General features: G+C 35.9%; 1 protein-coding gene across 6 annotated transcripts in view; it reads right to left on the bottom strand.

Annotated features, from left to right (window-relative positions):
* Nucleotides 1–4,389: 4,389 nt before the first annotated feature.
* DBF4 (DBF4-CDC7 kinase regulatory subunit) overlaps nt 4,390–16,105 on the bottom strand; it is a 29,368-nt gene continuing 17,652 nt past the window's right edge. The window contains exons 8-12 of one of the 6 annotated variants that reach the window (XM_089315848.1): nt 15,561–15,606; nt 11,614–11,742; nt 10,746–10,860; nt 8,240–8,364; nt 4,390–5,715 (exon numbers count right to left, since the gene is read on the bottom strand). In XM_089315848.1, coding sequence (XP_089171974.1) covers nt 5,664–5,715; nt 8,240–8,364; nt 10,746–10,860; nt 11,614–11,742; nt 15,561–15,606 — 467 coding nt within the window. In that variant the 3' untranslated portion in view covers nt 4,390–5,663. Of the gene's footprint in view, nt 5,799–8,239; nt 8,365–10,745; nt 10,861–11,613; nt 11,743–15,560; nt 15,607–16,105 lie in introns of all 6 variants that reach the window. The other 5 variants (XM_051853364.3, XM_089315846.1, XM_089315849.1 and 2 more) reach the window with 5 other exon arrangements.

The raw sequence follows: 16,105 nt of genomic DNA on the forward strand, positions 1-16,105 counted from the left end.
TTACTCAGTAAAGTTAATACAAGAAACAGACAAATATGAATTCCTGATATGGCACAATGCCTCAAGATCAACAAGGCGTTTGACAAGCTGATTATATTGGGCACAGTAATAGTCTAGATATGTGTGTTTTTCTAGGTCACAGCTTCACTTTACAGAGGTCATAATGGGCTTCACTCATTGACACAGCATTATATATAATTCTCATACAATACTGTACAATAAGAATTATCCAGAGAATTGGGCAACATACAGCAATAATATACAAACAGGAAAAGATGAAGTCAAGTTATCTCTGTTTGCAGGTGGTAATTCTACATGTATAAAATCTAAAGACCCCACCAAGAAACTATTAGAACCAATAACAGAATTAAGTTGCAGGAATAAAATCAATACACAAAAATCAGCAGTACTTTCATAACGGTGAGAAACTCACTGAGAAAGAAATTACAGGGGCAATCCCGTCCTCAACAGCTACACACACACATAAACACACCTAGAATAAACTTAGCTAAGGATATAAAAGACATCTACAATGAAAATTACAAAACACTTAAGGGCTGATTCTGAGGCCAGAGTGCTGTTAGGACATTTGCCATTCTATGGGTCGGCTGTGTATCTCGCTTCCCATGTTGGATCGTTCTCTCCCTTTTTTATTCTATTACCTAGTATTTGTAGACACTAGTCTTGTTTATGTGCTCCCTTTGGCTCTTAGTCCTATCATTATGATCAATTGTGAACAGAAATTGATCACTGGGACTTGTGAGAAAATACATGCCACCTTGATGGGACTGAATTGGAATCCCTTGGTATGTTTCTAACTCTACCATTTGGGGCAAGTCAGCTTGAGCATGTCCCGAATTGCACATCTCTTCCCTCTCTTATTCCCACTCTTATATTTAACAGCGATCACTTTTCAGTTAAGTCCTAAACAGTACTCTGGCCTCAGAATCAGCCCTTAAGGTACGCGGATCTGCTGAAAAGCCCATGAGAGTATTTCAGGCATGGAAAACCAAGATACTCTGGCAAAACAACAACAACCCTAAATGGAAGATCTCCGCGAATGAGACCCCAGTGGAAAGAACAGGTCTTCAAAAAAGGAGGTACCTTTCTCTGAAGGGAGGAGAGAACTTCCACATTGACCATGGCCTTGTCTAAATATGATCAGAGTCGGTGAACTCAAAAGGCTTCCATAGCCTTGGCAACTCATGACAAAAGCCTAGGGTGATTACTGATGCCATAAACAAGAGTGTCAACTTGTTAAGTCAACAACAGAAGTCACTGTGCACTTACTCCTCATGTAGGATCTCTGTCCTTAATGTGCTGTACATTGTGACTTAATGCTATAACTAGTACTCAAACAGTATTTTTCACTTTATGTTTCTATGTGGGTGCAAACTGTTGAAATCTTTACTTAATATATGCTAAACTGACCTTCTGTATATAAAGAGAATTGAAATTGAATCTTGATGTGAATGGAAGGGGAGAGGGAGAGGGAAACGGGAGGGTTGCAGGTGAGAGGGAAGTTATGGGGGGGGGGGGAAGCCATTGTAATCCATAAGATGTACTTTGGAAATTTATATTCATGAAATAAAAGTTAAAAAAAAAAGAATTAATCTCTCTGTTTAAAGAAACAATTTCCTCCTAGTATCTAAGGTTTAGAAAACCTCTTCAACATGAAATAAAGTTCTTCATGGTTTGACTAGAAAAAAAAATTACAAAACACTAATGAAGACAACAAAAGAAGCAAAGAACTTTCATGTTCATGGATTGGATAAATGAATATTGTTAAAACAACCATAATACCCACCCAATGTGATTTACAGTGCAGAGTCAACACATTCATCACAATACTTAGACATTCTTCACAAAACCAGAAAAAAAAATCCTAAAGTTCACATGGTAGCATAAAATAATAATAATAATGAATAGCTTGAATAGCAAAAGCAATCTGGAATGAAAAAGAACAAAGCTGAAGACATCACAATACACCACAGAGCTATTGTAACCAAGGGCATAGTATAAAAACTGACACAGACCAATGGGACCAAATTCACACTAAATGCCAAAAACATACAATGGAAAAAGGACAGTCTCTTCAATAAATGGTGCTAAGAAATCCTACATAAAAGACTGAAACTTAACCCTACTTCTCACGCTATACAAAAATCAACTCAAAATGCATCAGTCCTAAATAAGACTGGGAATTAAGAAACTACTAGAAGAAAACATAGGAGAAATACCTCAAGATATTAAATCTTTTAAAATATAAATATTTTAAAAAGGAAAGTATTTCAAAAGGAGAAGAGAAAAACTTTTCCATCTCATAGGAGGGTACTTCAAAAATGGAATTAAAAATTAAGCTATTTTGGTGCAAAAATATTTTCAGATCTATGCAGTTTTCCATAATATGCATTTTCCATGAACTTTTTGAAGATTCCTCAAATAGGAAGGAGCCCATTATTCTTACATTTCACTTTATCAGTGAAGCAGCACTGGATTCTGACTGTGAAAGTGTAAGATAAAGCTTTCTAACATTAGAATTATAAACATCTGAATACATATTGTTTTATAAGTTTTTAATAGACATACTATATAGGAAAACAACTGGCTTAAAAATATAGAAGAAACTATTTTGACTTCTAATATATACCTTTCACTACTTTTGTCAGAAAAATCCTGAAATCTCCAGCGCTATTGTCTGGCTAACCCCAAAAAACAGAGCCACAGACTCTGAATGCTATACTACCTGTTGCCCTTAAATAAAAGTTTATTAGATACCCTGTTATTTTCCCTTCCATCTCCAGTGTTAACATCATAAAATTCTATGCTTGCTCGGGACCTGTTACTCGTCTGCACCCATTTGACACAGCCTATCATATTCAAGAGAACCCAAAGTTTCACATCTACCCTGCAAAGGAATCTTTGTAGACTCCTACTTTTGAAGGTACCTTGCTATGTTAAAGACTTGTGTCCTTTTGTGAGTGGATATAGAAACCAAGGTATAATTATAAGTGCTATTAGAGAATTAAGTGCCACTAGAAAAGAATTTTTTAATTAATTTAAGTTTTTAAGAATCATCTTCTCTGGGTAGACACAATGCCTAAGATACATAGGCTGGGCCTTGGTAAAAAAAACTTACAAAAGCACTGACCTCTAGGTGAATGTACTCATTGCCAGGACAATTATATGCTGCAACTATGCTGGATTTCTATCAGCTTTGATCCTATAGGCTGAGTACCCACCCCATAATGCAACCCAATGCAAATGCCATGTGATAGTCCTGCTTCAGTTTATAGCACCATTCAAACAAACTGCAACCTAAACATTTCGTAAAAGCTGATTATTCATTATGAAAATGTTACAGTGTTCAGTCCAATATCCAAAGTATTTACCAACTACTAGAGGGTTCAGCTTGAGTCTCCCACCCCCACCTTCATTAAATACCAGGGAAGCAAAATGATACAAATAATTGTGGTGCAAACATAACTGCAAATTGAGGAGACTCACTGTAGAGTCAAAGATTAATATAGCAAGTTTACCTTTTAATTATTCTGGATTTGGGGGACATACAGATATTAACTTAAGGAAAAAACCCTTCAAATTATTTTCTAAGTTTCTAGATTTTTAGAACACTCTCTATAAAACTTGACATCAATTCAGAGATACACATGTTCATTTGTGACAGAAAATGCTACAATAGTGATCTATAACTAAAACAAGCTTTGCTTATATGCACTGTAGACTCTTTCATTGATCCTACCTAAGGAACTGGTAAGAATAATCAAGTTGTTGAAAAGCCAGTATTCTCACTGGTAACCTGCAATGGTTAACATAATACAAGTGTACTGAAAGAAATGGAAATGCTCTTTCCATGTATAAGAAAGTATGCAACTAATTCTATATTGGGAGCCATATACGATTTCAAAAATTTACAACTGTTAACTAAAGTTAATTTTTAGTGACAATGTATTCATGTGATATTCAATGGCACCAATTTTCTACCATGAAAAAATGCCACTGTTATTGCCTTCTATCTTCTGATAAAAAGATAAATTGCTGTTATATGTGTATTTATTCCAAAATATTGTACAGGCAAGTGGTAGAGCAAAGCAATTCTGATACAGATTTCAAAACTCTATCTGCGATTCAATACCATCCTTTTTCTCTCAACACTAAGTTAGAAGAAGCATAATGAGTCACTACTCTCAAAGTTATTTCCAAAGGTAAATAATTAAGAATAGCACAAGAGCTATAGTCCACATTGCAGCTGGTTAAGTTTTTCCTTCATGGCTTCTATTTACCCTACAGATAATCTGTCAGTTACAAAATACTAACCTGACCCAACTGAGTCACAATGACGTCCAAAATTCTAACAGAAATTAACACATCTTTTCCTTTTCCATGAAATGTTTTTAATTTGCAGATTTTTAATAATGCCATGTTATCATAAGAATCTATTGTAATGGACAATAAGTGTAACTTAAAATATCCAAATTTATGTTGATACATTTTTAATATTCTCAAACTCAAATTTTAGTGGCATACAGCAAACTATATTTTTCATTATAATTCTCACAAAATAATTATGAACACAGTAAAATATGACAAAGTGAAAAGTTTATAATTTTCCTAATATATTAAATTCTGTAGAAAATTGGAAACATCACCTTTATTAATATTTACATTTGGTTCTGTAAACAAAGGTAGCCAAAAACTCCTAAGAATTTTTATATATATTTCTAAAATAGATTTCAAGAATGTGATCTATGTGACTTTCGAAAAATACACATCCTTTAAAGTCTAAAAGCCAGTAAATGTAGAATTTGAGGGGGAAGAAAAAAACATCGACAACAGATTATTAGAATTTTCCTCTTCCCAAATATCTAAAACATCACATACACCACTGTTTTCAGTATAACTTGTGAAACCCATAAATTCTGACTTCTCCTCACTAGTCTGAAATAAGTCCAGTAGAGACTGTACTGGTGAACTACAGATTCTGTTTTCTTCTTGTGTAATAAGAAATTCAGTTCTCTTCTTATCCAATTCAGCATTTGGCTCCAGATTTTCTTTTTTATTTCGTCCTAATAACATTTTCACTTTTCGACGTATTTTACAAGAACGTAAACTATCCACATTTTTGATGTCACATTCACTGGGTTCTTCACCAGGATGAGGGGATTGAGTCTTTGCCTGAACTGTTAGGTGCTCTTGTGAACTGTTGATTGTTCTCAGATCAGAACTGTGACCAAGTAATGAATGAAGTTCCTTTTCCTTCAGATTCTTTGTTGGAAAAATCACAGTATCTGAGTTCTGTTTTGGTTGAGCAGCACTATTTGCACTGAAAACAGAAACTTGTATAGAAGTCTGTAGCCTACAAGGACAGTGATCTACCCCTAGCTCTTCTAAGTCATTTTTACTTAATTTAGTATCAGAAATGTCAAGAATGAATTCCTGTTTATTTTTATGTGGAGGTAGCTGTGTAAAATTTTGTTTTGTATCATTTTCAGCTGTATTTAACATAGGATTCATTTTTTCATTGAGTTCTCTCAGTTCATTTGAAGCGCTGTGGATGGGTTCTGAAATCAACACAAGCTTTTGTTCAGGTTCCTGAGTTTCTTCACACAGGAAATTCTGCTCCATCACCTGTATCTTACTCTCTCTCAAGTCTTTCTGAGAAATATGCTGCAATTGTAGCTTTTGCTTTGGTTGAGTCTTTTTCAGGATATTAGCAGAAACAGGAGAAAAGGATCCAATACTGTATTTTATTCTTTGTAGAAAAAAAATTAAAATATTTGCTATCAAAACAAAATCTTGTTAGAAACAGAATTAGCAAAAATATCTTAAAACTATTTAAGAAACCTACCTAACTTAGAAAATATCACAAAAGCACAGAACTCAACATTTTGTCTAATTTATTTTTAAGATGTTTTTAAAGTAATCAAGACTTTACAGATACAGCTGAAAATTCTTCTCACTCTTTTCCACATTCTTCACTCTCCACCCCAAAGTTATCAAATATCCTGAACTGGGTGCTTAAAACTAGTTTAATCATGTACAGTCAAGAAAAATGATAGTAAATGAATTTGGGCCTGCTCTTAATTTTGCTCTCATGATTCTGAAAAATTTCTTTACTTCTGTACTTTTGATTTGTATTAATGAATATTTTACTCTTCTTATTTAGCATTGTGGAAAATTGAGTATTTATTGAGAAATCAAAGGTAAAAATACTTATTATTTAAGAATAAAATGAGAACTTAAAATGTTTATACTTCTAAAGATGGCACATATTTAACCTGAAACCCTTTTCTTTATAGTGTCTTGATATCCTTGTGATGGTCGTTTTATGAAACAATCTATACAAATACAGAAGTTAACAGCTCACCAATTATGTTTTATGTTATATATAACACAAATAATAATGATAAATGTAATACAATTTTGTCTGCCCCTTCAATCAGAATGGTTCCTGATTTGGGTCCTAGCTGCTCCACTTCTGATCCAGCTCCCTGCTAATGGCCTGAGAAAGCACCAGAAGATGTCTTAGGTTCTTCAGTTCCTGCTACCCATGTGGGAGACCCAATGAAGCTCCTGACTCTGGCCTGGCCCAGCCCTAGCCATTGCAGTCATCTGAGGAGTGAACCAGTGGATGAAGGATCCTTCTCTCTGTCTCTCCCTCTCTAACTCTGCCAGCTTTCAAATAAATCTTTAACGGGGTGTGGGGAGGCTGCAGGAAGTCAAAATTAATATAAGTATCTTTATAAATCAAAATAAATACCATTAGTCTAAAATAGATCTAAAGACAGAATAACTTATTGAATCATCACTAACCCTAGGTACAGGGGTATCCATTTAGAGAGCATCACCCTTTAATCTCAATAATAATCTAATTAGGACCATTTTCCTTAATCAGTATGTAGTCATTGTACATTGACTAAACTGTATTTTCAGTTAAAAGTCCTGTTGGGAATCACTGTGCACTTACTCTCCATGTAGGACCTCTGTCCTTAATGAGTTGTACTATGAGAATTAACTACAAAACTTGTTTTCAAACAGTACTTCATACTTTGTGTGTTTGTGTGGGTGCAAACTGGAAATCTTAGAATAGAGTTGGTCTTCTGTATATAAAGTTAATTAAAAAATGAATACTAATTAAGAATGGGATGGGAGAGGGAGCAGGAGGTGGGATTGGAGTGGGGGTGGGAGGGTGGGTATAGGGGGAAGAACCACTATATTCCTAAAGCTGTACCTATGAAATTTGTATTCATTAAATAAAAGCTTTCTTAAAAAATTTAAAAAATAATTAAAAAAAAATCCTGTTGGTACCTTTAGTAATTACCAGCAAAGAGAGTGTATTATTTAGTGAAAGTAAAAAATAAGGCTTCATAGAGGAAGGTTAAAGAAGGTTCCTTAAAATCCCTTAAAATTAATTAAAAGTTTCAAGCCTCTTATAAATAGAAGGTAAACTTTATTGTTCTAGACTAAGAGTAAGCAAACTATTCAAACTGTGGGAAAATCTAGCCTTCAGTCTATTTTCTAAATAAAGTTTTACTGCAACACAGCTACACCCATTGTGGCATAAAAGCTGAATATTTAACAAAGATCTTATGGTTCACATAACATTATATTTTATTTTTAAAGATTTATTTATTGATTTGAAAGCCAGAGTTACAGAGACAGGGAGATTGAGAGATTGAGAGATTGAGAGAGAGAGAGAGAGAGAGAGAGAGAGAGAGAGATATCTTCCATCTGCTGGTTCACTCCCCAAATGACAACAGCCAGGGCTGAGCCAGGCTGAAGTCAGGACCCTGGAACTCCATCTGGGTATTCCACCTGATGGCAGAGGCCCAAACACTTGGACCATCTTCTGCTGTGTTTCCCAGGCCATTAGCAGGGAGCTGGATGGGAAGTGAAGCAGGCAGCAAATAAACCAGCACCCATATGGGATGCTGCCATCATAGGCGGCAACTACCTGTTGTCACGATGCTGGCTCTGACCTTAAAAACAGCTGGCTCTTCAGAAAAAAATTTTACCAACCTTCTTTTAAATGCCAATGTCAAGAAGGAGACTATAAATAACCTGCTGTAAGCACGTTAGGTAGCAGGGGGAGGAGAGAAGGGAAGTTATTAGTTATTGACCATATGCACATTCTCAAAGTAGAAATTCCAAAAAGAGGCAAACTTTGGAATTATTTTCAGGTTAATCAAACAGTTTAATATTCTAGTAGGATTTAAATTACCTCTTTTTTTTAGGCGTGTCCCTTTCATATTCCATAAAATCAAAAACTAACTTGGATATGATATCATCAACAACTTGATAGTGATTACTCTGTGCAAAGCTTCTGTGTTGCTCACTTAGGAGATGCTAAAACAAAAGTAAAAAACATGTCATTAAATTATATTTCTAAATAAAGAGATGCCCCCTTTTTGATTCAGGCTTTCAAACATTTTCATGCCCCTAAAATTAAATTTCCAATAATTATTCCAAAGAATAAGAAGAAGATGTTAAAAGTTCTCAGAAACCACTAAACTACTTTCTGTTTTCCATCTTTCAGTAAGAACAGTACTAATTTATAGTTACAATGAAACTGAAAAGAGAAAGTTGTATCAGAAAAAGAAAATACAGACAAAATGACAGTAACTCTTAATATTTAGTGTATGCTAGCATTTTTAGAAAACACTTTTCCCTTTACTATGATAAATATCAATAAGGTATGGCTTCTATAGAGTACTGAATGAGTAAAACACTATAAATTAACAACTAAGAATCCAAAATACTTAAGATTCTAGAATGCAGGTTTAATGAACAGATGAACATTATGTTGTGAAGTATAAAGAACCAACACTTGTAAGTGAAGAGAACATCTGAGAATGAACAAACAGAAGAGCACAACTTCAGAGTACAGAGCAGCTATTCTCAATCTTAAGAGTGGTTGAACACAAAGTAAACAAGGTCATGGTGTACTGGAATACAACTCACAGTACACAAAGTTCTATCTGAATATGTGGAATGTCCAGGCTAATTCCAGTATTTGTCAACTGATCAGGAAGTTCCACCTAGAGGCTTATACTGTGATGACCAAGGAAGAACCTTCTTCCCATCTCCCTAGTTTCACTTGACTTTAAAATTTGATAACTTCACTGTCTATCAAAAAATTAAATTCTCCACTGACCTTAAAAAACAATGCATCTTGGAATACATATGCATTCCCTCTTAATTGCAAAATTTACCAAGTAGAAATTATACATGGGAGTACTTCAAAAAGTTCATGGAAAAATGTGATTATATGTTCAGTACTATTAAAAAAGGAAATATAATTTATTTTATTTTATTTTTTTTTTTTTTGACAGGCAGAGTGGACAGTGAGAGAGAGAGACAGAGAGAGAAAGGTCTTCCTTTGCCGTTGGTTCACCCTCCAATGGCCGCCGCTGCAGCCGGCGCACCGCGCTGATCCGATGGCAGGAGCCAGGATCCAGGTGCTTTTCCTGGTCTCCCACGGGGTGCAGGGCCCAAGCACCTGGGCCATCCTCCACTGCACTCCCTGGCCATAGCAGAGAGCTGGCCTGGAAGAGGGGCAACCGGGACAGAATCCGGCGCCCCAACCAGGACTAGAACCCGGTGTGCCGGCGCCGCAAGGTGGAGGATTAGCCTATTGAGCCATGGCGCCGGCTCAGGAAATATAATTTAAAAAGAAATATTAAACCTCTAAGTTCAGATTTGGTTTATTCAAATTCTGGCAAAAAATCATTTATTAAAGTAAAACAGTCTCCAATTTATATGCAGTTCCTCTCCATTTCCAATTAATTCTTCATATTTATCCTTTAAATCTTGATTAAATGTCATTTTCTCAGATGGACCATCTATCACTTATTTTAGGTTAAATAACCTCATTATTTATTACTACTGTGTCTTTGTATTTTACTTTTTGTGATACTCATTGCACTTACAACTATGTGTTTTACATCTATTTTCTCTGCCATAACATAAAATGTGCAAGAGTAGGAAATGTCTACCTTGTTTTTGTTTGCTTTAGCTCCAGTACTCAAAAAATAATTGCCAAATAAATTCCAGGTGGACCTACAGAATGTAATCTCCATAAAGGTAGGCACTAGGTCTCTCTTGTTCAATGCTATTCACCCACATCAGTGATTAGAATATAGTAGGTGCTCAATAAGTATTTGTTGAATGGATGAAAATGACTTTCCAATACTATTCCCCCGCTTTAGGTTCCTAAAATTTGAGATATTTCCATCGAAAGGAAATATATGGGGCCGGTGCCGTGGCTCACTAGGCTAATCCTCCACTTTGCAGCGCTGGCACACCGGGTTCTAGTCCCGGTCGGGGCACTGGATTCTTTCCCGGTTGCCCCTCTTCCAGGCCAGCTCTCTGCTGTGGCCAGGGAGTGCAGTGGAGGATGGCCCAAGTGCTTGGGCCCTGCACCCCATGGGAGACCAGGAGAAGCACCTGGCTCCTGCCTTTGGATCAGCGCACTGCGGCGGCCGCAGCGCACCGGCCACAGCGGCCATTGGAGGGTGAACCAACATCAAAAGGAAGACCTTTCTCTCTTTCTCTCTCTCTCACTGTCCACTCTGTCAAAAAAAAAAAAAAAAAAAAAAAAGGAAATACATGATACTTATAATTAACAAGTTATAAACCACCACTGGAAGAATAAGATAACATTTAAACAGCAAATATTACTCATAGTTTTAGAAAAATTAATCCCCTAAATATAAAATCACATTTACAGTTTCAAGATCTTCATATTTCTTCAAACAACATTCACAATATCCTTTTTTTTTCTTCTCTTTCAACTGGAATTGAACTGGTGTTCCACCATATTTATCAGCATCTGTTTGGACTCTGATGATAGAAATACATGGAAAAATAATTAACTGCTGAACCTAATAAACATTTTTTAAAAAATTGTTCTATCATACACAGAATCTGTCATATCACCCAATACTTTTAACTACATTTTAAAAATTAATTTATTTTCATTTTATTTGTCAAAAATAGATCTTCTACCTACTGCTCACTGCCCAAATGCCTGCAATAGCCAAGGCTGGGCCAAACTAAAGCCAGGAGCCCAGAACTCATCTGGGTCTCCCATATGGGGACTGCAGGGACCCACATCATTCAGTTATCACCTGCTGTTCCCCATAGTGCACATGAACAGGAACCTGGATTGGAAGTGTATCTAGAACTTGAACACAGGAACTCCAATATGGGATGTGGGCATCCCAAGTAGTGTCTTAACTACTATGCCAAATACCCATCCAATAATTGCATTTTATTTTGTGCAATTAAAAAGGAAGCTATGGATGCAATGGATAATCTGAAGAATATTTCAGATCATTACATTTTTATTATCTGCAAACATTTTAAGGCCCTCCACTGCAACCAAATATGATACGCTTAAAACAGATCACAATTCAAATCTAGCGAAGGCCTACTAAAATATACAGGTGGAAAAATAACTGGAGTAGTAATAAGAAACACACACAAACCCACCATTGTATAAAATTAGCTACTACAAATGATCATTTATAAAGTAAAATTGCTTGAGATATCAGAAATAGTATTCCTAAAAAATATTAAAAAATTCAAACCAACCTTAGCTTAACCTGAGTTTGTTTTTGGATGGTAGATGATTTATCTATATCAAATGGACTGTAGGGTTTCTGAATAGAATAGTTTATGCAAGGCATAATGGTCAGCTGAAGATAAAATGGCCTATAAAGTCTAAAAGAATAAAAAGACAAATATATGATTCCCTAGGATAAACAAAAACAAGCTTTAAAGTCTAACATTTAAAAATCACATTTGGAGTCTGAAACAATAGACATTGGCTAAGCTTCCCTTCAAAGGACAAATTTCTACAACTAATCTTTATCATTTAAAAACAATCTTTAAATTGTAAAATACATGTATCATAAATTTACTTATCTTAGCTATTTTTAAGTGAATAGTGCAGTTGCATTAAGTATTCTCAGTGCTATGTAACCATCACTACCACTGTCCTTCTCTATAGCTCTCCTCATATTGCAAAAACTGAAACCCTGCACACAATAAAGAAAAAGCTCCTCATTCCTCCTTTCTTCCAGCCCTTGACAACCACCATTCTACCTCCCGTGCTTACGAATACAACTATTCCAGGTACTTCATATACATGGAATCATACAGTATCTTTCCTCTTATTCTCCACACATGACTTCAAGGTTCATTCACGTTGTGGCATTTGTCAGAATCCCATTCTTTTTTAAGTCTGAGTAACATTCCATTGAATATTTATACATATCCCATACACTGTATTTATCCACCCAACTGTTGATAAGACTTGGGTTGCTTCCACCTTTGGTTGTATTTTTTATTTTTTTATGCCAGCCATCCAAATGGGTAAGTGGTATCTCACTGTGGTTGAGATTTGCATTTCCCTAATGATTAATAAGGCTGGCTATCTTTTCATTGTATGTTGTCCATTTGAACTCATATACCATCCTCATAGGAATGTCTATTCAGTGTTTCACCATTTTTTTTTTTTTAAACATTTCATTCATTTGAAAGGTACAGTGACGGAGGAAAGAGAGATCATCCATCCACTGGTTTACTGCCCAAATGGCTTCAACAGCTCCAGCTAGAACCTGGAACTTACAACCCTATCCAGGTCTCCCATGTGAATGTCAAGGGCCCAAGCAGTTGGGCCATCTTCCACTGCCTTCCCAGATACACCAGCAACAGGGAGCTGAATCAGAAGTGGAGCAGCCACTCAACGGAAATCTGTAGAAGTGAAACCGACACTTCGAGAAGCAGTGACTTGAACAGCCCTTGCCTTGTCTGCTGAGGAAGTTTTTTTTTTCTTCATACTATTTGTTGAAGTCTTTACTTAACACAGAGTTAGAGTTAATCATATGTGTATAAAGTCAACTGAAAACATCTCAGTAAAAATTAAGAACGGTAATGAGAAAGGAGGAGGAAGTTTATAACTAAAGTTGTAGAGTTCTGCATACAGTCCTACGGACTTACTTCTAAGAGTACAGTTTAAAAATGTGTCATGGGACCCCAAAAACCATTAAGCTGGGTGGTAAAAATGCCATCTTAAGCGTTCAAGTGATCATATTAAGCGTTCAAGTGAACATATAGATAGGATTAACTGTTGAAGGGATCATATAAATAAGATCAAATGTAATAAGTAGAATTTAAAAAGAGAAAATGCACCGGCCCCATGGCACAGTGGGTTGATCCTCCGCCTGCAGCGCTGGCATCCCATATGGGCGCTAGTTCTAGTCCCAACTGCTCCTCTTCCAATCCAGCTCTCTTCTATGGCCTGGGAAGGCAGTAGAAGACGGCCCAAGTCCTTGGGCCCCTGCACCCACATGGGAGAACTGGAGGAGGCTGCTGGCTCCTGGCTTCGGACTGGCACAGCTCTGGCTGTTGCGGCCATCTGGGGAATGAACCAACAGAAGGAAGACCTTTCTCTCTGTCTTTCCCTCCCACTGTCTGTAACTCTGCCTCTCAAATAAAATCTTAAAAAAAATAAAATAAAAATGTTCCAACATGGGAAGCAGTCCACACAGCAGACTCATCAAATGACAATCACTTTAAGTAGCACTCTGACTTCAAAATAGCCCTTAAGGCATCCTGGTCTGGCTGAAAAGCCCATGAGAGCATCTCAGGCATCGAAAGCCAAGACACTGTGGCAAAAAATGTTCTGCATGAAGGATCTCTGCGAGTGAGACCCCAACAGAAAGACATGGCCATCAAAGAAGGATGTACTTTTCTCTGAAGGGAGAAGAGAGCTTCTACTTTGCTTATGGCCTTGTCTAAATACTGATGGAGACTGTGGATTCAAAAGGCTTCCAAAGCCTAGATAGCTCATGTCAAAAGCCTTGGGTGGTCACTGACATCATACATAAGAGTGTTGTTAGATTAACAACAGGAGTCACTGTGTACTAACTTACCATGCAGGACCTCTGTCCACAATGAGTTTTATTATGACGGTTAACTGCAAAACTGGTTGTCAAACTGTGTGCACAGATTATTGAAATCTTTACTTAGTATAGTGCTGGTCTTCTGTGTATACAGTTAATTGAAAACGAATCTTAATGGGAAATGGGGGTAGGAATGGGAGAAAGTATGGAGGAGGAGCAGTGGGAGTGTGGGTGGGAAGAACCACTATATTCCTAAAGTTGTATTCCTAAAGTTGTATTCCTTAAATAAAAGGTTTCTTTTGGAAAAACAAAGAGGAGGGGGAGAGGGGGAGAAGGAGAAGAGGAGGAGCAGCCAAGGCTTGAAATGGAAAATACTTTTTCCCATTCTTTGGGTTGCATTTTTACTGTATTGTTCTTTGATGCACAGAAATGTATAACTTAATTCATCATTTGTTGCCTGTGTTAACCGTTATATTTAAGAAAGTATTGCCAGATCTATTGTCAACAATCCTTTGTTTTCTTCTAATAATTTTAGGTCTTTGGTTAATCTTGAGTTAATTTTTATTTATGGCATAAGATAAGAGGAGTCCAACTTCCTTTTGCACCTGGACATTTAGTTTTCCCAATACCATATGTTGAAAAGATGGCTCTTTCTCCACTAGGTGTATTTCTGTTGAAAATCATTTGATCATATGTATGATGGCTTATTTCCGGACTCTAATTCTATTTCATTGGTCTGTATTTCTGTCTAATGCCAGCACCAAACTGTTCTTAGCACTGTAGATTTGTATAAGTTTTGAAATCATGGAAGTATGAGACCTCCAACTTTGTTCTGCCAAGACTGCTTTGGGGATTTAGGATTCCTTGAAATTTCATTTGAATTTATGATGGATTTTTCCATTTATGCAAAAACACAACTTGGATTTTGATGAAGACTGAATCTGTAGATCACCGTAAGGTAGTACTGACTGACATCTTGTGAAGTCTTCCAATGCATGCATTGTTATCCTTCTATTTTCTCTAACCCTAATTTTGAATTACAGGTTTTCTTCATGGTAACATATTTCCCAGAAAGATTTCAATACACCTTTGTCACCTCAGTGAGTACCCAAGAATATTACCCAAATATGTCTAAACGATTAACTGGAAAAGGAAAGTAACGAAATTTTCTCAAGCCAAACTTACTTACATTTTAATCTATAGATTTTATTAAAATTATCCTATAGACTTTACAGTGAATTTTAGAAAACTGCCATGTTATCCTCAGATTTTGTTTTTCCAAATTGTACCTACTAATTTCTTTTCTGTAAAAGTAGGAGCAATCTTTAAGTAGTAGTTTCAAATCATTTGACACTGAATTTAGCCAAAGAATGTAAAGCACTCAAAAATTAGTTGGTTTCAAAGATTGTTTCAAACCAGGTATTTCAAAGAGATAGCTACAACATACTGACACTAAATTAGTCCTGGAGCTCAAATAAATTAATACTATTTTAATGTGCATCACATGCACATTAGTATAACAAATCTTACTATAGGAATCTAACAGCATTAATGGAGCCAGCTTGGTTAGTTAAGAGATATTTCTATTTTAATATTATACTTGAATCATACAGATCGAACTTATATACTTACTGACTCATATCTTCCACTTTAACAAAAGGCTTTTTGAGTCTTCCTGCTTGAGAACACAGAAAATATTAAACACTTGTAAGTCTGCACGTGTGTGTTTTTTTTTTTTTAACAAAACTACATGACAATGAACTCCTCCCCTGCTCCCAAACACCTTATGTATTCATTTCAAAGTTTAAGCCTCAGGTGAGATATTTTCCATTATCACTCCATTTCCAAAAATAATAGAAGCTCTATGTATATTCCCAGATTGTTAAACTGAATGGATCCCCACAGGGTATGTGAATAGAAGTCAGAACAAATATGAACTGGAATAAGAGAAAAAAAGAAAAACCCTGCATTTTCATTTTCCTCTAACTGAAATTTAATATTTCCTCCAATTGTAAGCAAAAAAAAAATCACAATTATCTTTTAAATAGCTATATCTTTGATACCAAAGCAAACAGAAGAAATTTTGATATATTGCACTTCACTGAAAGCATCATTTATGCTAATCATTTCAAAATTAAAGTAACAATTCGAATCATTAGAACTTGTTTTGATGGATA

Source organism: Oryctolagus cuniculus, chromosome 16 (assembly GCF_051225735.1).
Source record: "Oryctolagus cuniculus isolate XC-2025 breed Fujian yellow rabbit chromosome 16, ASM5122573v1, whole genome shotgun sequence".
Lineage (NCBI taxonomy): Eukaryota > Metazoa > Chordata > Mammalia > Lagomorpha > Leporidae > Oryctolagus > Oryctolagus cuniculus.